The sequence below is a fragment of the Nylanderia fulva genome, unplaced genomic scaffold (genome assembly GCF_048542155.1).
Source record: "Nylanderia fulva isolate GAGA-0341 unplaced genomic scaffold, ASM4854215v1 Scaffold39, whole genome shotgun sequence".
Lineage (NCBI taxonomy): Eukaryota > Metazoa > Arthropoda > Insecta > Hymenoptera > Formicidae > Nylanderia > Nylanderia fulva.
Genome location: NW_028190466.1, coordinates 715,001 through 740,502, shown reverse-complemented (window position 1 = coordinate 740,502; position 25,502 = coordinate 715,001). Strand labels below are relative to the sequence as shown.

The window sequence follows — 25,502 nt, the reverse complement described above, 5'->3', positions numbered from 1 at the left end:
AAGAACTGTTTCGTTTAGATTTACGTGTTCTCGTTCTGATTTCTGATTGGCTAAACGACGATTCTGCGCGAGAAGCCAACCGTGAAGGGCTCAATTTTCAAAGAATATTTAAGATATTTCTAAGAATATTCAAAAAATTCTTCAAAAATGTTTACTTTAAAAATTATTTCAGAAGAATCAATGAATTTATTAGATATTATTAATTATTATATTTATGTTTCGCAGGTATATAAATACATAAATCTAATTTACAATTTAATTATATGTAGCATTAATATTTAAATTGAAAATGTTTTTTGTAGTTAGATGTAATTATATATAAATATGCGCATGTGAAAAATACATACGCTTTTGGAATTTTTGATATGCTGAAATACAATAAAAATAATATGAAAATAAATTACGTGAAAAAAAATACGTTGAGTTGCTAAATTTTTATTTTTACCAATCTTCAGTAGATAGAAAAAATGGTGTGTGAAGAGGATATAATTAATAAACATTATTGAAAAAATTATTTAGGACTACAATAATAAGTTAATTAAAACAGAGAAAATATCATGCTCAAAATACAAGAGACTTGCCAAAATGTATTAATTTGTAATATTTAATGATCAACATATTATGCAAACATTTTCTGTGTTCTTCCTGTCGTAGATTCGTATCTTATATGGTATTTAATTGAAACTTAAAAATATGTACGAGACGATTGTTGAATTACAGCATTCATTTAGTAATTGCATTTAAAATTTGCTTTATTTGTTAATTAATTTTTATATTCGCAATATATTTATTTCCTAATTTAATTGAATATATTTGAATAAAATTAAATATTCTTTTTTTTAGTTTGATGAATATGCATGTATAATAAAGTTAAGAGTTTAACAAGGCTCTGTCATATATAAATATAAATTTAAAGTATAAGACAGGCGATAAGCGCCGATCGCGGAAGACAGTGCGTTATCCCAACGAAACTAAATTTTTTCGTTGGAATTAAATATCTGTGCACAAGGCACCAAATTTTACTTGGTCACTGCCAAGATTTTTTAAAACATGAAATAATCTCATATTTGAGATTTAATTTTAATATTCCTTTAATCCCCCTACGGAAATAAATAAATGCAAGAGAAAAATATACATCCGAAAGTCGCTGAATCGGGAATCGAACCCGAGACCTTTCGCTTGCCGGGCGACTGCTCTTCCAACGTTGTGTATTTTTCAGAGACATAATTTGCAACTTAATTAATAAATAAATTAGACGAAATTTAATAAAAGCAATTAATAAATTAATTAATTAATAAATATAGAATTAACTTAATTAAATATATTAGATAGAAGTGTTTTGTATTTATGGCTGTTGTTAGATTTATAGAAGAAAAATGTGTTGAGAGAATTGTGCTTTTTTCTCTCTCCCTATTATAAACGATGGAACAATTTGTTTTTGTAAGGTTACTAAAAATTGAATCTGCTTGCACATCAATATATATTCTTTTCTTTTTTCTATCTCTTATATGACAGTTTTATAACATTTGTTTTCAGACAATTACGCAACATTAACTTCTTAGCTTTAACATTTGTTATTGCTTATATATATATATATATATATATATATATATATATATATATATGTATATATGTATATGTATGTATATATATACATATATATATATATATATATATATATGTATGTATGTATATGTATGCATATATATACATATATATATATATATATATATGTCGTTTTTATAATATTGTAATGAAATAAACGCGCTCCTTTTATTATAAAATAGCTCTGCAAAGTGGCTGCTTTGTACTCTGATGGTAAAGTAAAAGAAAGCTACAATACAAATTCACTTTTGTCCAATTACAGATCGACACTATTTCGTTTTTAGATAGCACTCTTAATTGCATTGGAAATTAATTTAATTTGGTACTTGTTTTTTTTTCTTTTAAATATACATAATAAATATATAAAAATAAAATAAATAATATAAAGTTAATAGCATAAACAATAAGATAAACATTTTTAACAACAATACATTTTGAATAACTTCTATAAGTTAATATATTATTTTATTTAAAAAAAGTATTATATTTTAAGTTTAAAATATTATACTTATAATTATTTTAAATGCTGTTATTGAGAATATGCAAATTGTCATATGTACATAATAAGAACGAATAAATAATTAATATATAAATTATAAATAGACGATACAAAAAACTAATAAAATATAAATTTAAAAACGAATAGTTAGCATGAAACTATCATTTGTGAATTTTATAATAATGTCTTTGTCTTTATATCACGCGTATATTAATAATTTACAGATTGACGGCCTAAGTAATCCATGCACTGAAAAGAAATGTATTGAATTTGAATAAGTATTTATTTCAATACTACCAAATAAATTATTTATTTGAAACTAATAATATTAATTTGATATGAAAAATATTTATTTGATATAAGAAAACCCTTTTTAAAACAAATAAATATTTATTTATTTCAAATAAATAATTCAATTGGCAGTATTGAAATAAATATTTATTAATTTAGTAATTTTTTTCAGTGTGTCATTAAGCATCAATTGACAGATTGACTACGTCGTTTTGTACGTCATCTTAAGATATATGCATAATCTTAAAATATACACACATAGCTTATAAAGGGAGAGATCACGAACGAGTATAAGAAAATTAAATGACTTTGATGATTCCTTCCAGCTTCTAACATAAAAACATAGAAAGATACAATGTCACGAGTCACGAGATTACAGCTATCAAATAGGGAATTTTTAATGTCACAAAAAATTTTTTTTGAATATTTTTGATTATTATATTTTATTATTATTTTTATTATATTTTTGTATATACTTTGCTGGAAAGATCCTATTGTCATTCACATAATCATATCATAAGTAATCATATATAAGTAATCATATATATATTATAAGTAATCGCAATAAAATAGAAATATATATATATAAAATTAGAATGGCTACGCTATATACCAAGGAGAACAGAAATGTTAAAATAATGTCAAATTGACGTCAAAATATGATTAAAATATGGTCATTTTAGTTTGCCAAAATGACATCAAATTGCATAAAATTTTGATGTTATCTTGATGTTCACAATGATAAAAAATTATTATTTTGTATTAAAAATAATTAAGATGCAAATTTAAGACGTCAGTCGCTTAAAATAATATTTTAATCAACAATTTAGTTTTTAATACAATAACTCAACTCTTCTGCGAACTGCAATGATATCTGGATATGAAAAATGTTAACTTTTAATTATCTTCATAATCATAAGCATTGGATTATTCACAGTCGAGAAATGTACGTCACATTTTCTAAAAATTAAAAAGGTCAAAAATAGAGAGTCAATATAAAAATTCATTTTTTAGTCATCTTCGAGATCGAGAGTTCCATAACTAAAAAATTACAAATTTAGTCAATATGACGTCAAATTGACATCATTTGAACTTTTCTATTCTCCTTGGGAAGGTGTTCTTCTCTAGCGTTTTTATAATGCCAGCGTTTGGGAATAACATCTGATGCATCCAAGTGTCATTCTGATGTATCTTTGTTACTTACAAAAAGTTGATAGAATGTGACTCTGACGTGTCTAATTGTGAGTGTAATTTTTGAACGCAGCCAATATTTTTATAATCTTATTTACTTCTCTTTTACCAGTCTGTTGATAAAATTGCAATGGGGATAGTGTTTTATGTGCTCCATTATAGGATCGTCTTCCGGTTCCCAATGTTTTAATCCTCCGCCGCAATAGAAACAATAGGTTTCGTTGCCGTCATCTCCCGAAAGCCAACCAGCTTTCGCCAGATCTTCAATTTTATGAGTCCATCTTCCCGGACAATCGAGGAAAGTCCCTAATCTATATCTGTAGAAGACAAAATTGGGATATTTGGCGCCTATAAGTTCGCGCGGCTTAACAGGGCAAGAATAACCAAAATATTCGAAGTAAACCTCGATTTCTTGATCAAGCTCATCCGGAGAAAAATCGGATATGTCCATTTTGCTTATACTTTCAGATGTGGGTACAGGTGGACAAGATACCGGATCGTTTTCCAACGGGATATTTCCGCAAGGAATATTGCGGACTATTCTACATCTCGGGGAAGATTGCTTGTGCCTCTCTGACGGCAGGTTATAACAACTGCACCAGTCGGATATGACGACATGACAGTTGAAGCATTCCATCTTATCATCTTTTCCAGTGTAATAGAACCCATCTTCTGCGAGTAGTTTAGGAAGATTTTTCTTGTCTTCCGGTATAGTCCATGCGCGTAAGCTTGCTAATCTAAAGCTTTGGAATCGATAATAGTTCTTCTCCAATATTTTGTTGTACTTATTTCTTTCTTGTCTAATGTAATTTGCTACAAGATTATCGTTTGATTCTAATTCATCCATCCTAATGCGAAATAAATTTTTTATTATAAATCTGTAAAGAGTAAATTATAATAATTATTTGAAAATCATTAATTAAGTAATATGTCTAAAATTAAATACTTTCTGAGCAAAATTAAAGTGTGATTAAGCAATGTGCAAATTAAGTTTCTTCTATGAAAAAGCTGTCCCTTTTTAAAAAAAGCAAAATTGACTAACGCAATAAATATTGTTGCTGTTTTTCCGCGATGCTGATTGATTGTCTCGATTATAACATTGTGTGTTATATTAATGACTATATTTCTATGCACGCATTGCTATAATAATTTTATACATGCATTGCAATTTTTAAGATTTTACTATCAAAGAATAATATAACTTTGCTTCGCGCACGTAATTATATTCGATTAAAATGAACAAAATGAGAAAAAATATATAAAGAGATACATCCATACAAAATAGTTCTCATACAATACAATAAAAAGTCGACAAATTAAAATTATATACATAATAGAAATTCAATAAATTAAAATTATATACATAGGTAATGGAAATTCGAGAATTAAAATTATTACATAATAGAAATTCGGCAAATTGAAATTATGGTCATAGCATCAAGCAACTGTCATTTTGAAAATTAACAATTTGACAGTTATAAAATAAACAATAGAAATGATATCAAACATCACGCTTATGTTGTCTAGTTATTTAAAAAATCCTAATTAGCGAAATAATATGGTGAGGAAGCAATGTTCAAGTTGCCAACTTGCAATTTTTTTGTTTAATTATTAATTATAATTAATGTATACATTATTATTTTATTTATTAATTTTTTATTAATTATTTTATTTAATATATATCTATAAATTTTATTTAATAATTATATAATTACATATTTAATTATTCATTTAATTTCTCAATTAGTTTATTTCAATAATTATTTTATGAATCAGTTGATTTATTAAACTGATTATAAATTAATTTTTATTATAAAATTTTATTATTGTTTGATTTTTATTACATTTAATTATTAATTAGGTTTATTAATTAAATTAATTCGAATAAAATTTCTCGTTAAAAATGAAGATGAGAGAAGGCAACTCCGCAATAATCTCGATTTGGACATATATTATCAAGATGACCCGGAATAACATGTAAATTTTAGCCGTCATTCTTCATCAAAAGTTATTAACAAATAAAGTTAGAAAAATAATTACATAGAGGGATTATTTCCTAATTTTGATTAAATTTAAGTGTATTAAGACTTTTTTAAATTTATTTATTAATAAAAATGTTTAAACGAAATTATCTGTTTTTTCCTTAATATTCGTGTAATTTTACATTTTCAATATTCATTTATTGTATAAGGTTTATCGACAAGAGTCACTGTGTCATCAACAAAGTCATTGTACTGATATTGCTGTTGCACGAAATATAAAAATTATATAAACTAATATGTTTATTTTGTAACTTATTTCTGCTAATTACCGCTGTCATAAAAATAAAAAGTTATAAACATAATATATATGTTTTAGAGCAAGACTTTTTTAATATAATGTATATTATTTATATTCTATACACATAAATTTAAAAAACAAGATCACTCAGAAACAAATTATATCCATATATTCATAATCATATGTGTAGATATTTATATCTTTTTTTATTTCCTTCTGTTTATTTATATAACAAACATAATAAAATAATTATATGGACAAAAAACCTTTTTCTCGGCTTATTTTTTATTATTGTGTTAAATATAATAAGTAATAAATGACCTTTGTATTATAGATTATTACTATATTATTTCACGTGTTTCTTTTTAGAAAATTATAATTAAATATCTTTGAGTTCTATTATATTTTTGCAGATATCAACATATTTTTCTCTACGGGCTTCCTTTTCGTGTTAAACTGTTGAAACGAGCGAACGTTTTGTGCATCAAATGCCTTTGCATAGAAGAAAAAAAGCGATGTTGTGTGTGACACAATTCATGACGTGAATTAATTTGTAAAATATATATGCGAGTGAAAATAAAAAAATTGAATATTATTAAAAGAATTCGCGATAATGATTCTTGATTCTTTGTTATTACCTGAAGATGAAATTTTGATAGATCCACATTTCTGACAGTTAGGTCGCTCTACGATAACGGGACGTTCGCAGATGTTTTTACAATCACACAGTGTCTTCGAAAAATAATATTTAAATGGTCGTAATAGTCCTCAACATTCGCGTTATATGTTAATGCAAGGAAAAGTTCTTGTTCAAAATTCGCACTTGATCGCGAGGAGCGGTCTGGTTTAGCTGATCCTCCAATTCTTATATTCAGCCGTAATTTCAAGCCGTGCTTGTTTGATTCCTTATTAATTAATAGATTAACGCGTTGACCTTTTTCTCCAGCACCGCATGTATGTCTTTACACATTTATAACTATTATAAATCTTTAAAATATATAGGCACGATAAATAAAGACCACTGGTAAGAAGAATTTGAAACGTTCGTTGTCGAGCACAAGACAATGTTTACATTTCTTGTATATACTTTCGTGTCTCAATCGTCACTGATTTCGTTTCGAAACATAATGAAATACATATAATCTCAAAAGCATGATATGCCGAGACCCGATGCCTGTCGATCGTATCCGAATTAACGATCAGGTCTCCTAGAGAAATTTTGGTATCTCGCGAAGCTTAGTGCGCGACCCGAGAAATCGCGTGAAATTCCGAGCCCTAGACTCATGACTTTAAATGTATTTTCTTAAATTCATGTTAATTTTAACACAAAAATATATGAAAATACATAAATTTTAGAAAAAATGTAATAGTTAAAAATAGAGTTTTGAATGGGACATTATCGTGAAATCGAATTGTTCTTGGGCCGTTTGTACGGTTGTAAAATTAATTTTTTAAAATAAAGCGAATCTAATTTTTTATGTAAATTGATTTCTCTTAATATTCGGTAAAAGAATTGTAAGGATAGAATGGCTACAGAGTGAATAGTTTGCGAGATATTTTGTTTAATTTATTTATATACTTTAATTATACAGGGTGATTCAAAACAACCGTTTGTCTTAACAATGTCGCATGTCTGATTGAATTCTAAGACAATTTTCCCTTTGTCAAAATTTTTTCCCCAAAGCTTAATTTTCAAAATATTGAGAAAAATACCCAGCAAACACCGATATATAATTGTTACATTGCTATAATAAAACGGAATATAACAGGTAAAATAACGTATACGTTACATGTAACATCCATGTTAGTTGTAATTTCCCACTCATAGATGTAACATTTTATTTAATATAACATATATTACATTGTAGTTATATTGTAATTATATACCAAATAGCACATTGATGTATTGATAAGTGAGTGCTATCTTGGGATATAATGACAATATAACTACAATGTAATATATGTAATATTAAAAATATTACACCTATGAGTGGGAAATTACAACTAACATATACGTTTTATTATATCGACACTTTAACTCACGCACTTGATTCAATGTGAAGAATTTATGATTTATGATTAACACGATTAATAACACTCATTGTCAATTATTATTTGATTATTAATATCACTTTTAAAAAACGCGTATGCATAGCGAACATTACTCGATGCGGACGACTATGGCACGCCGTTTTACTTTTTAATAACATAAAAGAGTTTCTATTTAATATAAAAGTTTTAATAATTAATTGTCTTATAAAATATCAATGAAGTAAATTTATGTTAATGCATAACAATAATTACATGATTTAAAATTATATCGCGACATAATAATAATTTCAAATTTTTATTGATGACAACCCATTGCAACTTATATATATTTAAATGTTGGCAACGCAAAATTAAAAAAAAACATTACAGAGAGAGAGAGTATTAATTTAAGCTTCATCAAAATGAGATGTGTTCGGGTAACGAAATGACACAAAAAAACAACAATCAAAAAATATATTAATTTACCGTATGTGAAGGAGCTTTTATTCACTGCATAAAATGTAATTAAATGCAGATGTTATGGCAATTCAATTTTTACATTTATATAATATGAGTACATACATATATTTTACCAAAATAATATATTACTAATATTGTTATAGGAACTTTTATGGAATGTCTCAAATTATTCGAATACGATGCAGACAAATTGATGAAATTACTTTTTCGATGAATTTATATCGGGACGAAGTATTATACAATGGAAAAAAAGGTAATCATTATATGACGATATTATAAGTAATAATAAGTGAAATTAATATTTCAAGAAAACGACTTTTAAGAAGAATAAATTAGTATAAAAATTACAAATTTTAAATATAAAGATATATAAATTTATAAAACCACTAGTCTTGTATAAGTATAAATATAAAAAAGAAATACTATATAAAACAAAGGCCAACTAAAACGAGCAAAACAATTATGATGTCAAATTATTAAAACATTTAAACATTTTTACTCTTAAAAACTTAAATAAAATTATATTTAATTTACATATACATATACGTTTCGACTGCACGGCAGTCTTTCTCAATATAATACATTGTTAATTAATAATATAATATAATTTACATTAAGTCTCTTTCTACACATTTTAATTTGCCGCTTTTTTTATAAATATAGAAATGCATATTTATTTTATTATAGTACAGAAATGTGTATAAGAAATTTAAAAGAAACAAAATCAAATAAATGAGTCTATTTCTTATGATTGTTATATTTAGATTTAATATGACATAGTTTTATAAATTGGAAGAAAAATTAATTAAAGCAATTATTTAATTATTAAGAGAGAAGCATTGAAGGAATGAAAACGCGAAAATGTAAGCATAACTGACATGGTTTCGAAAGCGAGTTATAAACAGCCTATGTTTATGTTTACGACCTTGTACGTATATGTCGAGTTTATATCAAGTTTATCTTCCTTCGCTGACGATCTACGTAAGATCAGTATAACAGGAACCATAGTCACAGATAGTCGACGATCTGAAACAATTGCCAATATCAACATTTGTTACTAATAAATTAAATTCTATAACGTAAAGTTATGGCTGAGGATACCAGCGGTGACTATGATGTGATGGAATTATCGAAGGCGGTGGAATTGATTTGTAAACAGGCAAAAGATGTACATATCAATGACATATCGATCAATACACTGGCGGAGCAGGTATGTTTTCTTACTTATTTTAACTTATGTTTAAAAAATTTTGAGATATATTCATGACATATTTTATCAAGATTTTTATCAATTTTTATTTTAAATACGAAAAAACATTTTATAGTTTCCTTTTGTTAAATTATATTATGCCGTTTTTCGATACGTTAATCAACTTGTTTTGAGTTTTTATATCAATAAAATAAAGTATTCTTGTAAAAGGTGAAATGAATGCGATACATTTAACAAATATTATATAATTTTGTATAAGTCTTAATAATTTTGGATAAATGTTTTTTTGAATTAATAAACATAAGCAAATGGATGAAAAGATTATTAATTATATCGAGTGAGAAAAAAAACATTAAAAAATTTCCATGCTACCAAATTAATTTTTTGACAATTAGGATATTTAAAAAATAATTATTCTATTCTTTTAACTTATTTTCTATTGTGCAATTTTTACATACTATTAATTGCATACTATATTACGTATAAATATATGTATAATATTTATCAAATATTTTAATATTATTTGTCATTTGCAATTATTACAAAAGTTTTTGGTAACATATTGTGTTTATTTAAAATTATGAGCATTTTCGGATATTTGTAAATGATTGTTTATGAGTAAAATAGATTTCTATTTTTTACATTTTTTTACATTTGAATAAATATTTTGATTGACATAGGTAATATGTAATGCGATATCATATTCAAAGGAATTTTATCTACACAATAATTGTTTCGTGCGTCCTCTAACATATGTGACCGATACAGTTATAAAAGCGGATTGGCTATTTGTGTTACATACATTGAATTTTTCACTCTGGTGTCCAAAAGGTACTGAGCAATGGGATTGTGGAGCAGAAGGATTTCCTGGAATATGTAATGCTATGAGACGGGCTATTTATGTGAGTACAATGCTTACCCACTTTTAACTGACATAATTAATGTTACTAACAATATTTTCAATTTTTTTATAACATTTGTTCTTTAGTGTATTGTAATTTACAGTTAACATAAATTATATTAATTTGTTGATATTTTATGGTTTGTTTTAGAAATATTATTGAAATTTCTCGTTTTAATATCGATATAGATTATTAATACTTTAATTATATCTGTCTTAGTTGGCAAAGCTTTTATCTGTGTTTAAATATAATATTTTGTACTAAAATTGTTTTGTGCGATTTTAATTGTTTTTTTGTTTGTTTTATTTTACTGAAAAATGATATTTACCAGTTTGTGTATTACATATAATTACATATTTATGCAAATTGTCGAATTTTAATCATAATGCTCTTAAATTTATTATTACATAATATAAAATCATACACAGTGCACAATTCCAGAATATGGTGTAGAACCGTGTAGAACATATTTGCTCTATTTTTATAATGAAGATAATTACTCTAATTATCGGAATATAGCGCGTAAGATGTAAATTTTATTTTTCAAATAAGTAAAATTTAGAAAGTACATCTAGTATGTTTTATCTTTGTGACTAATATTTGTAAATATCGTATAACACACTTTTAACATTCAGAAACAGAGAATTGCGTTCTTATATGTTTTTTAACAATTTCTTTTCTTTATTGTTTCGATCTTTTATGAATATATTTTTGCATTGTGTTTTTTTTTTCAATTTTTCGTAAAATAATCGATTTTTGTGTAGGAATCGATTAATTTATTATATTATTAATAAATTATATTATTATAATATTTTATAATACTTTTTTAAAATATGTATAAAATAAGGTGATTTTCTTTAGAAGTGATTTGTTAATTTAGCAACCGCTTAATATTTTATATTATTTATGAAATGTTATGGAATGTTTCAACGCTTCTTTGATCGATATTTCTTTGAGTATAATTTTGCAATATAATACATTTTGTTAAAGAGTTTTTGCGGAATGCTCATTCAAATAATTATCTTAAGTTAACATATTTTATTTTATTATTTGATACCGCCCCATGTTTCTAGCTAGTTGAAATTTTAATTTATATATAGTACTGGAACCTTTATTTATTTTTTAATTAATAATATATAATGTTTGTAAAAGGAAAAGAAGCCTATATGGGATCCTAACTATTACACAAAGATAACACGAAATGAGTTAGAGTATATTTTACGAAGTAAGAATAGCAAAACTACCATTCCTCTTTTAGACGAAAGACTAAAAATTTTACATGATGTTGGAGAAATTTTGTTGAAAAAATATCAAGGTAGAAATTCTGACATTACGTTAAAATAAATTATTTTTATTAAATTATATTTATGACATTTATATATTTTCTTATAATCGATATAGCAAAATTCTTTTAAGACTTTCTCTGTTTCTCAAGAAGAGAGAAAAGTAATTCATCTCTGTATAAAACGTAATTAAATGTAAATGTCACAGGATTTGCATGTTTCATTTCCTAAAACATTTAGCATGTACTATATACTTATCTTATGTATTGTTAAAATAAAATATTATTAATATTTTTATAGGCACTTTTATGGAATGTATCAAATTATCCGAATACGATGCAAATAAATTGTTGAAATTACTTTTCGATGAATTCGAGTCATATCGAGACGAAGTAATATACAATGGCAAAAAAGGTAATTATTGATTAGTAGTATTACAGTAGAGTTTAAAAATAATGCACGCAATATTAAATAATAAAATGTCACTAGATATAATATAATTTTAATAAAATTATATTTTTGATTAATAAGTGAATAATTTAATTTAAAAGTTTTAGAATTTTAATGCATCTCAAAAAAATTATTTTTACACTATATTATTTATAGTAAATATTATTACATATTTGAACATATATTAGACTAATACATCAATAAATGTCAGATATATATTAGTGAAAATTTTCTTGCATTTTAAGAAACACGATTTCAATTCAATAATAATAAAATTCGTAAAATATAATTTATAGAGTATTTGACGAACTTTCGTCAAATTAATATATGATATATAATATATTTTAATTTTTATTTTTATAATGAAATTGTTTAAGTAATATAGCACATTTTATTTACTATTATTTTTAGTTTATTAATATTATTTTTATATTAAATTATTTTTCAGTTCGTTTTCTTTGCAAAGCGCGGTCACTAGTAGCCGATATATGGGGCATCCCTGAGAATAAATTTAATCTGGATACAAGGAATATGATATCTACGACGTTCATTGATTATCGTATTCCCCTATTACTTTTTCGGTTTCGAATTTTGAGTTACAGTGACACACTCTTGAAGAGATTTGAAAATAGTAGATTTTTAACATTATTTTTTTTCTACGAGTGATAAATCTTTATTTTTTTATAAATTCTGTAATTCTACGCACTTATATTTGCAATTTGACAAAATAATATTTTCAAGTAATTTTTGATGAAATAGTTTTTTCAGTATAAAACATAAGATATCATGACAAAAATAATAATCTTTTACTATATTTTAAAATAATTTCTTGCCATTTACTTAGTTATTTTTATAAAATAACTTACTTGCTAAAACAACTATCTATATTACATAGATATTTATTGAAGATTAAGGATTTGCAATATCTAAAATATTTCTCAAATGGGTTTTCTTCTGAAAAGATACTTTTTATTTATAAGAATTATTGATAATTTATAGTTTTTTAAATAAAAATTTCTTATTGGTAACTTATTGATAACATATGTGAAAATAATTTTAAGTTACCAATAAGAAATTTTTATTTAAAAAACTATAAATTATCAATAATTCTTAACTTGTTTATTTTGAAAAAATAGTTTTATTAATTTTACTCATTTATCTAAACTAGGATCAGACGAAAATATTATATATAATTTTATATTTATATATTTATTTATTTTATTTATACAATATATTTAGTTGAAAGGTTTATTAATCAAATTAACCAATTTTCTTTTCACCGTTACATATTATTTAAACGACTTGCATTTTTTTCACAGATGAACCGCTTGAGTTTGGAAGCAGAGAAGAAATTGAGATACGTGGTTGCTCACTTTTCGTTATGCAAAAAATATGCAACGAAGTGCATAATAGAATAAACCAGCGTTACAAAGCAGATGAACGTATTTTAAAGATAAAATCATTGGATATACCGGTTATGGTCGATAATTGCTTTTTGAGAATGATGTTTTATGACAATATATCTTTCCAGCAATCTCCATTCCATTATATTAAGACTTTGCATTATTAAAACAATAAGCAATATCCATTTTATTATATTAAAACTTTGCATTATTAAAACAGTCTTAAATTTTATTATGTTATTGTTAATTTGCGAGTACCTTATATCAAAATATAGTCACCGCTTTTGTAATTATGACATGCTGAAGTATACACAACAATTATATTATATATTGGCAAATCATATAAAATTATAATATAATATTTTCCCTTAATAATGCTGATGACACAATCAATTATTATTTTCGATTGATATAGATATTTAATCCAAAAATGTGTTTCTTTTATCATTCTAATGTAGATATTTTTATCTTGAACAGTTTGATATATGTTATAACAATATATGTATATTAGACTGATGTATGCAAAAATAGAAGAAATCGGAAAGGTATATTTTTTAATATATCTATATTTACTTTTTATTTTTTGTTTTTGTTTAATTATCTATTATTAATTATAATAGAATAAAAAAGAAATGAGTTCCGTCCTTTCCGATTATGCTGAAACTTTACAATATTGCGTATTTTTGTGCGTAAAACACGAATTTCTAAATATTATCTTTAAATATTTGTCTCTTCTTTTATAAATAAAAAATGCATATTTCTTTTAATTAGTACAAAAATGAATACTAATAGCGTAGTTAAAAAGTAATATGGATCAGATAAAATCGATCTATTTTTCATGAATATTACATTATTGTCTACACTTAATATGACATAGTTTTATAAGTGTTATAAAAAAATTAAAAATAAATGCAAGTAATTATATTAAACAAGCATTAAAGGAATGTAATTATAAAAATATCAACGTATTCGCATAAGTAGTAAGATTTTAAAAGTTAGTCAAAAATAACGCATATTAACGCATGTTTCTGTACATATAAACAAATGTACATAAACATCGACCTTATACATGTAAAGTTTACATTTGAGCTTATATCAACTTTTTCTTTTTTTGCTGACAGTATTCTAACGATAAGATCAGTATAATATTAGAAAGCATAATCACGGGGATATTCAGCAGTGTGAAAAGATTCTCAAATATAACGTGAAATCATGGCTGAGAATACCAGCGGTGACTGTGATGTGATGGAATTATCAGAGGCGGTGAAATTGATCAGTAAAAATGCACAAGACGTATTTATCAATAAAGAGAAAATTAAGGGAGTGGCAGAGAACGTACGTTTCTTTTGAACTTATATTAAAAAATTTAGAGATATATTTGTAACACATTTTATCAAGATTTATCAATTTTTATTTTAAATATTGAAGAGAGGAAAATTTCATAATTTAATTTTGTTAAAATATCACGCGTTTTTTTCGATACGTCAATCAACTTATTTCAAGTTTTTATATCAATAAAATAAAGTATTCTTACAAGGTAAAATGAACGGAATGTATTAAATTTTATAATTTTGTATAATTTTGTATTTTTTATTATTTTGTATAAATATTTTTTTGAATTTAATATTCATAAGAAAATGGAAAGGTTGAATAATGAATAATATCTATAGTGAAAGAAAAAAATAAAACAATTTCCATGCCACAAATTAACTTATTTATAGGTATATTATTTAAAGAACAAATGTTCTATCCTTTCAATATATTTTCTATTATGCAATTTTCATGTTTACATATATATTTAATTGCATGATATGTTCCGTATATATATATATATATATATATATATATATATATAACATATTCGGCAAATGTTTTAGTATTTTCTGCTATTCGCAAGTATTGCAATGATATTTGATAAGATATTGTGTTTACTTTATATCGCGAGCACTTTGGGATATTTGAAAATTATTGTATGAATAAAATTGATTTTTTTCGATGTTTTGTAACATTAAAATACAGATATTGATTAATTTACATAGGTAATGCAACATTTAATGAAACATATCAATATTTTCTATAAACTTAATAACAATTTCTTACGTCCCAAGTCATATCCGTATGAAGTTAATGAACAGCCGATAATGGTGAATTGGCTATTTGTGTTGAATACATTGAATTTTTCACTCTGGTATCCAAAAAATATTAAGCAATGGAAAGTTGATGGCAGAGAGGGATATATTGGATTATGCAATGCTATTAGACGGGCCATTGAAGTGAGTAATTAATAATATTATCAATATTTTTCATTGAATTTGTTCTTTAGTCTACTGTAGAGTGTTTCCAGTTAACATAAATTATATTTGTTTTTTATTTATATTTTATAGATTGTTCAGAAATATTACAAAATTTTTTCACTTCAGTGTTAATATTTGTTACAAATACGTTTTACATTTTTTAACCTTAGATGGAAAAGCATTTATTTGTGTCTAATAATTTTTCGTGTTAAAATTGTTTTGCGCTAACAATATTTGGTCCATTGTTTGTTTTATTTTATTGAATTTTTGATAATATTTATTAATTCTGCATATATATAATTAAATATTTATACAAATTGCTATATTTTAATTATTATTACAATAGTTTAATATCAAAATAATAATACTTAATAGTACAACATTATAGTACAGAGCACAATTTTAGAACATCGTAATGCTGTTTTCACTGAGAATTTTTATAAAAGAGACAATACGCTTAATTATCGCAATAAAGCGCATAATGCAAATTATATTTGTTAAATAAATAAGAAAGGATACTTTGTTTTAAATCTAATTCTAATCTTTAATTCTATTTGAATAATTAATTCAACTTTATTTGTGCTCCATGCACAACTTATGTGTTCCAATAAAGCATAATTTTTTTAACTGATTATTTTCCGCATTAGGCTATTTCTAGCTCGTTAATAACTTTATGTATTATATTGGAAGTTTTATTTATTTTTTAATTGATAATGGTAAATGTTTGCAAAAGAATGAAACGCCTGTGTGGAATCCTGAATATTATGCAAGAATGACAAAAAGTGAGTTAGAGCATATTTTACGAAGTGACGATGGCGAACCTGACATTCCACTTATAGACGAGAGACTTAAGATTTTACATGAAGTTGGAGAAGTTTTGTTGACTAAATATAATGGTATAAATTCGAACATGAAAAAAAATTATAAAATTGAAACACTTTCTCGTAATCGATATAACAAAAACTCTTTTGCACGCTCAAAAAAAATTCTTTGTTTTTTAAGATATAAAATTCTCTACATAAAATATAATTAAATGCAGATTTCATGTCAATACAATTTTTATATTTATAAAAGATGTGTATATACATATATTTTACTAAAATAATATATTATTAATATTGTTATGTTATAGGCACTTTCCTAGAATGTATAAAATTATCCGATTACGATGCAGACAAACTGATGAAATTACTTTTCGACGAATTCGAGTCATATCGAGACGAAGTAATATACGATGGAAAAAAAGGTAATTATTATTAATAATATTGCAGTAAAGTTTCTGAATCATACGCATGGCGATATTAAATAATGAGTAAAATTAATGTTTTAATAAAATTAGATTTTTGATTGATTAATTAATAAAATATATTAATAAAATTATTAATTAATAAAATTTATTTAAAATTCAATGTTTGAATGCATTTCAAAGAAACTATTTCTATACCATAATATTCATAGTAAACTTATGTGACTATATTAGAGTAATACTTCAGTTAAATATTAGGTAACATCAGTGAAAATTTTCTTTTACCTTATCACACATTTTAATTCTATATATAATAATGAAATTCGGAAATATAATTTTTATAGAGTATTTGACGAACGTATTTGTTAATAGTAGTATCTTATATAATTTTAATTTTTATTATTCTAATTAACTCGATCAAGTAATTTAGCGTATTTTTATATCAATATATGTACATTAGTTTAATAATATTACTTTTATTAAATTATCTTTTAGTTCGTTTTCTTGTCAAGGCTAGATCACTGGTGTGCGATATGTGTATGTACTTTAAGAACAAACCTTCATTTAAATTAAATACATCAAATATGATGTCTACGATATTCACTGATTATTGTATTCCTCAAGTATTATTTAAGCTTGAACTTATAAGTTACAGTAAAAGGCTTGTGAAGAGATTTGCAAATAACGGTAAGATTTTTAACATTAAGTTTTTTTCTACGAGTGATAAATTTTTAATTTTCTATAACTTCTCTTACTCTACGCACTTATATTTGTAATTTAACGAAATAATATTTTTCAGTAATTTGATGAAATAATTTCTTTTAGTTTAAAGTATAAAATAGCATAACAAACATAAATATTTGACTATGCGTTGGAAAGTAAACTTGTTAATTTACTAAAATAGTTTTATTAAATTTATTGATTTGTCCAAACAAGAAATATTCGAAAATGAGATACTATTATATCAGTTTGAAATTATAAGCTACAAAGACAGACTTGTAAAGAGATTCGCAAAATGTAGTAAGATTTTTAACATTAAGTTTTTTTTCTACGAGTGACAAATCTTGAATCTTTTATTAATTCTGTAACTCTACGCACTTATATTTGTAATTTGACGAAATAATATTTTTCAGTAATGTGATAAAATAGTTTTTTCAGTATAAAGCATAAAATATTATAACGAAAACAATAATCTTTTACTATATTTTATAATATTTTAAATAATTTATTGCCATTTACTTACATACTTAATTCTAAATAACTTACTTGCTAAAACAATTATCTATCTTACATAGATATTTATTGAAAATTAAAGATTTAGAATATCTAAAAAATAGTTAAATGATTTTTTCTCAACAAATATTTTTTCTTATAAGAATTATTTATAACTTATAATTTTTAAAAATTCTTAACTTATGTATAATCAGATTGTAAACTTGTTTATTTTTCTATAGAATAATTTTATTAATTTTATTGATTTGTCTAAACAAGAATTATTCAAGAATAAAATCGATAATAGAGATAGACAACTATAGCGTTTTATAGTCTTAGTAATATAAATTCTTAGTATTATAAAGATTTATAAAATTTTTAAAGCTATTTTAATTTTTATTATTATACAAAATTTAATAATTGCTTGCTCGATCATGAGAGACAATTAATCACACACACATATAGTCTTAATAATAAATTAATAAATCTTATAGTAGATAAAAACATTAAATTGCAAATATAAAACATTGTTATTAAGCTGTATATATAATGTCTATAATTTTTCAAATTAATATCCGTCTATAAAGCTTTACACACCGCATTCTGTTAACTTTATTACTATATAATTATATATGATATTTTAATTTTTGCATAAAAATTTGCATTTTTAAATGTTTTTTTGTTCGAATTAATTTTGTTTCTGACATTATAAAGATTTCAGAAAGCGAGTTTAGTTATTATAATATAAAAATATTATAAAAACGGGCTGTATTTTTTTCGCAGATGAACCACTTGAGCATGGAAGCAGGGAAGAAATTGAGATACGCGGTTGTTCACTTTTCGCAGCCAAAGAAATATGCAAAGAAGTGATTAGAATAAGTCAGCGTCACGTACAAGAAAACCGTATTTTAAAGTCAAAAAAAGCATTTAACCCACAGGTTGCAGTGGATAATTTTCTTCTCAAATTTGCATTTATTATACCTAAAGTATCAGGACTGATTGAAAATGATGAATCTTTGAAACTAGACCCGCTCCATTATATTAGATCCGTGCATTATTAAAACAGTTATTATATTTTTTTACATTATTGCTGGTTTGTGAGTAACTGATCAAAGTATATAGCCACTGCTTTTGTGATAATGTTATGTTGATGTACACATAACAATATCAGTAATATAATATAAAATTCTAATGTAAGATTTTATCCTAAAAAATTATAATGCATATATGTATACATATATGTAGATTTATCTGGAAATATTGATACATATTCGAATTAAAAATTATTCTGATATATGCAAAAATAAAAGAAGTTAATTCAAAAAATTTATTTTTTTATAAATTTATTATTGTAAATTAGAAATTTAGTTTATAAAGCATATGGAGTGTGATTCCTCAATTTATTTGTTCTGCTTTTATTATTTATAACAATTAATATAAAAAATGTATTACTTTTCCTTTTCTGTCAATTTTTGGTTTTTGTATATAATTGATTATTTTCAATTGTAATAGAAGTTCTTTTACTTTTACTTTGCTTGTAAAATGTTTTATATAATTTTTTTTCGAAAAGTTTAAATTTTGAAAGTTATATGAATAAGAGAGAGATATTTCCGGAAAATTGATTAAATTATTGTAAATGTATTTTTCTCTTACTGTTTTGATGACATAACACTTTTACAAAATTTTAAATTGCATTCTTGTTTTTATGTACGTAACATATGTACAATTGATAACTATTAAACTTTATTGCTTCGCCGATAAGATAAACCTATACCATTTTAAATAGATATTTTAGAAAGAAAATAGCATAAATTAAAAGTTACAAATATAATGAATTTTAAAAGTAAAAAATTATTTTGCAATTTGTACATATAATAAAAAATATTACATATTTTTTAAGTTGTATATTTTTTAACAATAATTTCTACATTTCTCCAAAAAATTAGTACAAATATGTGCATCTAATGTATAGCGTAGTTAAAAAAATATAATCATATATATGGATCTATTCTTTGACTGCTACATTGCCTACACTTAATATGAAACATGACATAGTTTAATAAGTGTTAGGAGAAAGGTGAAATAAATAAAGTCAATTAGTCAAGTATTATATAACGTAATTAGAATAATATAATTAAAATAAAAATATAAGCATAATCGTATAACTGACAAAATTTTTATAATAAATCATAATAATAGCACATCAATGTTGTTTGTGTATAAACAAAATATTTATGTTTACGACTTTATACATCTCAAATTTATATTCGAGTTTATGTCAAATTAATCTCCCTTCGTTGATACGACAATCAAACTAAGATCAGTATAATAGAAAGCATAATCAGATACAGAATAGTGCGAAACGATTGACAAGTATAACGTGAAGTCATGGCCAAGGGTACTAGCAGTGACTATGATGTGATGGAATTTTCGGAGACGGTGTATAAGATCAGTAAAAATGCACAAGACGTTTCTGTCATCAAAGAAAGTATCCCAAATGTAGCAAAAATGGTATGTTTCGTTACAACATATGTTTAAAAAATTTTGAGGTATTTGTGACATGTTTTATATCAAGATTTGTTAATTTTTATTAAAAAAATGGAAAGATAATTTCATAATTTCGTTAGATCGTATCACGCAGCTTTTTGATACGTAAATCATCTCATTACAAATTTTTACATCGATAAAATTAGGTACAAATATAAGGAAAAATAAACAGAATATACTTAACAAATTTTATTTTGTATAGACGTTTTTAAAGGATTATATACATAAGAAAATGAAGAGAATATAAATAATGAATTACATCGAGCAAAGAGAAAAAACTTTAAATAATTTACGTTATCAAATTAATTTTTCGATAAATATATTATTTACGAAAACAGTTATATGATATCCTCGTGACTTAGTTTGTTATCGTTGATTATATAAAATTGACTTTAAAAAAATTTTTACATTAAAATAGATATTTTTATTGATTCACATAGATCATGCGGTTTACATTCAACAGTTTCGAGGAACTCTATTCATACAATGACAAATTCTTACGTCATTCCTTCACATTTCCGTATGAAATTGAAGACTCGAAAAAAGCGAATTGGCTATTTGTGTTGCATACATTAAATTTTTCACTCTGGTATCCAAAAGGTACTAGACAATGGAAAGTTAATGGTGAAAAGGGATATTTTGGATTATGCAATGCTATTAAACGGGCCTACGAAGTGAGTACAATGCTTTTGAGTTACATAAGTATTGCCATTAACAATATTATCAATTTTTTTATTACTAATGTTAATTCGTGTATTACAGTTTACAGTTAACATAAATTATATTAATTTTTTATTATTAAGAGTTTATGGATTTTTTAGAAATATTATTAAAAAAGTTTCTTCTTAATATCAACGTCTCTTACATTAATACATTACATTCTTCTACCTTAGTTTGTAAAAGCTCTCATATCTGTGTCCCAGGTAGCAAGCTGACGTCAAAATGACGTCATTTTGACGTTTAATTACGTCAGCTTGCTATCTGGGGTCTAGTAATTTTTTGCACTACAATAGTTTTGTGCCACAACCGTTAATTAGTTCTTTGTATATTCTATTTTAAACTCTTTTACTTGAAAAAAATTTATTTTTATTTATTTAGGCATTATATGTATATTACAATTAGCTATTTATGTAATTAGCAAAATTTTAATTATAATATTTATAAATTTATTATTATGCAACATTATTACATAGTGTATGATTGTAGAACGTCGTAATTGTAGAAGAGAGAGAGTTGCTCTATCCTTTTATAAAAAAGTTCTATGTTTATTTATTGCAATACAGTGTGTAAATGCTTCATTTGTTGTTAAATAAAAATTAGAAAGCATATCTTGCAATATATAATATAATGTATAATACATTTTTTAAAATTTGCTTATTAAAATCAAAATCTTTATGTAAGATATTTTAATTAACTAGTCAATACTGCAATTGTGCTCTATTACACAATAAGTTTGAAAGAAGAATTAATTTTTTTAAACAAACGCATTATATTTTCTTCATTTGACTGTTTTCAATACGTTGAAATTATCAGTGGTAAATTTCTATAAAAGTTATTTTTTAATATATAATACTTGTTAAAGGATAAAATACCTCTATGGGATCCTAATTATTATTGCACAAGAATGACAAGAGGTATATTTGAGTATATTTTCCGAAGTGACGATGGCAAAACTTGCATTCCGTTTATACAAATAAGACTAATGATTTTACGTGATGTCGGACGAGTTTTGTTGAATAAATATCATGGTATAAATTCTGATATTACATAAAAAAAATTTATACATTTTTTGTAATCAATGTATAGCAAAACTCTTTAAGGACGTTCTCTGTTTTTTAAGAAAAGAGAAAAGAAATTCTGATTATGAATGTTTTACAATCATAAAAATGTATATTACTGAAATAATATATTATTAAAATTATTATAGGCACTTTTCTAGAATGTATCAAATCATCTGATTACGATGCAAACAAATTGATAAAATTACTTTTTGATGAATTCGTGCCATATCGAGACGAAATAATATACAATGGCAAAAATGGTAATTTATTAATATTATAATATTACAACAGAGTTTCCAGATCACAAGCATGTCAATATTAAATAATAAAAAATAATAATCAGTAAACGTGTTAATGTAATAAAATTAGAATCTTTTGATTAAATTAAATGAATAAATTTGTTTATTGTTTTAATGCATTTTATGAAAATTATTTATATGACTAATTTATCAATGTAATATCATATAAACATCTCAACAATTTTTTTATCTTAATACACTTTATTTCTTTAATAATAAAATTTGTAAAATATAATTGTTATAGAGTATTTGACGAACATATATGTTAATTATGGCAATAATGTACATTATTATAATTTTTATTTTAATTTTTATAATTAATTTATTCTAGTAATTTACCTTTTTTGTATATTAAATATTAATTTAGTCATTTATCTTTATCATTCTATTTTTATTATTTTATAGTTCGTTTTCTTATCAAAGCAAAATTATTGGTGAGCGACATATGGGGGTATTTTGATAAAAAATCTGAATTTAAACTGAATATAGAAAAGCTGATATCTACGACATTCATTGATTATCGTATTCCCCAATTATTGCTTAATATTAAACTTTTGCGCTACAGTGACGTTCTCGTGAAGAGATTTAAAAATAACAGTAAGTTTTTTTACGAATCGCAAATATCTAATTTTTTAACAATCATTAATTCTTTCACAATTTTATTTTTTAACTCTACTACTCATATATATATTTGTAATTTGATGAAACAGTGTTTTTTTTTCAATATAAAGCAGGAAGTACAATAATAAACACAGGAAATTTTTATTATATTTTAAAATACTAATAAAAAATCATATAGTAGCTATCCTCTAAAAATTTCGAAAATTTTGGTACCGATTTTGAGAAAATTGGTCAATAAATTTGCGAGTACGTAGATGGGTGCTTAGGTGGAGGTGTAAAATTAAAAAAATCGCCATTATCGTCATCCCCGAAAAAATTTTCAAAATTTTGGTACGAATTTCGAGAGAATCGGCCCATTAATGAGAGGGTGCGTGAATGAGTGGGTAGGGTTGTAAAAATTAAAATAAATTATTTATAGTAGCCATCCTCTAAAAATTTAGAAAATTTTATCTCATGGAAAACCTATATGTTATCTTTATGATCACGACTTTGTTAATTTCAAATTTAATCATTATATTTATAGAAATATAATATCTTTTATAGAAAATCTCTGTACGATAAGAAGATTGACGTAACAATAAACAGTAAGTCATGATTATTAATTTTGTTTGGTATTTGATTTTTTTTAATCTTTAAAATCTCTTTAAAAACAATATTCCGAGTTCTATTGCTCTCATCAGGAATAAGTATTGTTTGATCTATTGCCGAATCAATCCGTGAGAAAAGACTTCATTTCGTAAGTCCAGGCCATCACTTTAAAAGTTTGCCCTTGGGACTTATTAATCGTCATGGCGAAACACATTAAAACAAGAAATTGTTGCATATTTTATCAAGATCGGTCCAGTAGTTTTTAAGTTAATAACGTTCAAATATACACCACCCGTAAGAATTTTATATATTAGTATAGAGTGCATAAAAGTTTGCATTTAGAAAATTTTAAATTTGATTTTATTCGGATATAAAGCGAGTTTAGAATGCGTTTTCAGTGATTATCGTATTAAAAAAAAAACGTTGCATTTTTTTCCGCAGATAAACCACTTCAGTATGGAAGCAGGGAAGAAATTGAAATACGCGGTTGCTCACTTTTCGTTATCCAAGAAATATACAAGGAAGTACAAAGAGTAAGCCAGCAGTACATATCAACAAAACCTATTCTAAGGACAAAAGAGTTTAACATATCGGTTGTGGTCCATAATTTCTTGTTCGCACTTCTAGTTGCTAGAATTAAAGATAAATCTTTGAATCAATATCCATTTTATTATATCAGAACTATGTTTTATTAAATTATAATATTTTATCATATTTTTGTTAGTTTGCGAATAACTGATCAAATCACTGAGAAAAATGTTCTTTCGATCGGATCTAAATCTATCCGATAGAGTAATATCCGATAGAGTAATATCCGATGAAATATATTTTCCGATGAAATGTAAACGGAAAATGGTCGTCACTTATTTATCCGTTCAAATTAATATACAACTTGATCGGACATTGCACTTGAACGGATAAACTTAGAATATTTTATCCGATCAAAGTCAATATCCGATCTAATATATTATATCCGATCAAAAATATATCCGATGAAATACAGTAATCGATTAAATACAATAAGATTTATCCGATTAAATGTTCATCGGATCTTTCCGATTAGATATTTTCTAATGGGATATTTCTGATCGAATGTTTTTTAAGCGGAATTTTCTGATCGGTTATTTTAGTTTTTTTTTTTTTTTTTTTTTTCGATTAAAAAAATCGGTAATAATTAACGCAGAACTTACCCGTTTCTAACATCATTCGCGAATCGTTCTAGGCTTGAGATCTGCAACGATCGCGTCGTGTTACGAATTCGGTATAAATTCGTATAATCTTCGTATTAA

At 24.4% G+C, this 25,502-nt stretch overlaps 4 protein-coding genes across 12 annotated transcripts; 3 read left to right on the top strand and 1 right to left on the bottom strand.

Annotated features, from left to right (window-relative positions):
- Nucleotides 1-1,463: 1,463 nt before the first annotated feature.
- Nucleotides 1,464-6,966, bottom strand: LOC114945443 (baculoviral IAP repeat-containing protein 2-like). Of its 2 annotated transcripts, none has more exons than XR_003822394.2 (3): nt 6,505-6,966; nt 3,600-4,464; nt 1,464-2,353 (listed from the first exon to the last, which is right to left on the bottom strand). XR_003822394.2 is itself a non-coding variant. In XM_029321670.2 (3 exons), exons 1-3 carry the CDS (start codon nt 6,531-6,533, stop codon nt 2,338-2,340), a joined length of 825 nt encoding a protein of 274 aa, XP_029177503.1. In that variant the 5' UTR covers nt 6,534-6,966; the 3' UTR covers nt 1,464-2,337. The 2 variants fall into 2 exon arrangements, 1 of the variants encoding a protein (XP_029177503.1); XM_029321670.2 differs by having other exon boundaries at nt 3,685-4,464.
- A 2,390-nt stretch (nt 6,967-9,356) lies between these two features.
- Nucleotides 9,357-13,857, top strand: LOC114945465 (queuosine 5'-phosphate N-glycosylase/hydrolase-like). 3 transcript variants are annotated; one of them, XM_029321716.2, is made up of 6 exons: nt 9,357-9,587; nt 10,268-10,489; nt 11,642-11,804; nt 12,073-12,186; nt 12,671-12,853; nt 13,542-13,857. In XM_029321716.2, the coding sequence occupies exons 1-6, from the start codon at nt 9,465-9,467 to the stop codon at nt 13,790-13,792; spliced, it is 1,056 nt and encodes a 351-aa protein (XP_029177549.2). In that variant the 5' UTR covers nt 9,357-9,464; the 3' UTR covers nt 13,793-13,857. The 3 variants fall into 3 exon arrangements, with proteins under 3 accessions (XP_029177549.2, XP_029177551.1, XP_029177550.2); XM_029321718.2 differs by lacking the exon at nt 10,268-10,489; XM_029321717.2 differs by lacking the exon at nt 12,671-12,853.
- Nucleotides 13,858-13,919: 62 nt separating this feature from the next.
- LOC114945464 (queuosine 5'-phosphate N-glycosylase/hydrolase-like) lies at nt 13,920-19,838 on the top strand. Of its 6 annotated transcripts, XM_085485758.1 has the most exons (8): nt 13,920-14,170; nt 14,747-14,960; nt 15,665-15,898; nt 16,653-16,815; nt 17,052-17,165; nt 17,661-17,702; nt 17,815-17,852; nt 19,161-19,225. In XM_085485758.1, the coding sequence occupies exons 2-7, from the start codon at nt 14,838-14,840 to the stop codon at nt 17,832-17,834; spliced, it is 696 nt and encodes a 231-aa protein (XP_085341884.1). In that variant the 5' UTR covers nt 13,920-14,170; nt 14,747-14,837; the 3' UTR covers nt 17,835-17,852; nt 19,161-19,225. The 6 variants fall into 6 exon arrangements, with proteins under 6 accessions (XP_085341884.1, XP_085341882.1, XP_085341886.1 ...); XM_085485756.1 differs by having other exon boundaries at nt 17,661-17,852; nt 19,161-19,838; XM_085485760.1 differs by lacking the exon at nt 19,161-19,225 and having other exon boundaries at nt 17,678-17,702; nt 17,815-17,837.
- A 493-nt stretch (nt 19,839-20,331) lies between these two features.
- Nucleotides 20,332-24,952, top strand: LOC114945467 (queuosine 5'-phosphate N-glycosylase/hydrolase-like). Its single transcript, XM_085485720.1, has 7 exons — nt 20,332-20,888; nt 21,365-21,598; nt 22,507-22,672; nt 22,852-22,965; nt 23,410-23,601; nt 24,655-24,746; nt 24,938-24,952. The coding sequence occupies exons 1-7, from the start codon at nt 20,766-20,768 to the stop codon at nt 24,950-24,952; spliced, it is 936 nt and encodes a 311-aa protein (XP_085341846.1). The 5' UTR covers nt 20,332-20,765.
- Nucleotides 24,953-25,502: the final 550 nt, after the last annotated feature.

Excerpts from the sequence above, each read along its gene's own strand:
- LOC114945464 (XM_085485756.1), top strand. The coding sequence starts at position 14,838 with ATGGCTGAGAATACCAGCGGTGACTGTGATGTGATGGAATTATCAGAG. Across the intron at positions 14,961-15,664 it reads TTAAGGGAGTGGCAGAGAAC|GTAATGCAACATTTAATGAA; the intron begins GTACGTTTCTTT and ends TAATTTACATAG. Across the intron at positions 16,816-17,051 it reads TTTGTTGACTAAATATAATG|GCACTTTCCTAGAATGTATA; the intron begins GTATAAATTCGA and ends GTTATGTTATAG.
- LOC114945465 (XM_029321716.2), top strand. The coding sequence starts at position 9,465 with ATGGCTGAGGATACCAGCGGTGACTATGATGTGATGGAATTATCGAAG. Across the intron at positions 11,805-12,072 it reads TTTGTTGAAAAAATATCAAG|GCACTTTTATGGAATGTATC; the intron begins GTAGAAATTCTG and ends ATATTTTTATAG. Across the intron at positions 12,854-13,541 it reads CTTGAAGAGATTTGAAAATA|ATGAACCGCTTGAGTTTGGA; the intron begins GTAGATTTTTAA and ends TTTTTTTCACAG.
- LOC114945443 (XM_029321670.2), bottom strand. The coding sequence starts at position 6,533 with ATGTGGATCTATCAAAATTTCATCTTCAG. Across the intron at positions 4,465-6,504 it reads TATCAAAATTTCATCTTCAG|ATTTATAATAAAAAATTTAT; the intron begins GTAATAACAAAG and ends TACTCTTTACAG.
- LOC114945467 (XM_085485720.1), top strand. The coding sequence starts at position 20,766 with ATGGCCAAGGGTACTAGCAGTGACTATGATGTGATGGAATTTTCGGAG. Across the intron at positions 22,673-22,851 it reads TTTGTTGAATAAATATCATG|GCACTTTTCTAGAATGTATC; the intron begins GTATAAATTCTG and ends AAATTATTATAG. Across the intron at positions 23,602-24,654 it reads GAAGAGATTTAAAAATAACA|ATAAACCACTTCAGTATGGA; the intron begins GTAAGTTTTTTT and ends TTTTTTCCGCAG.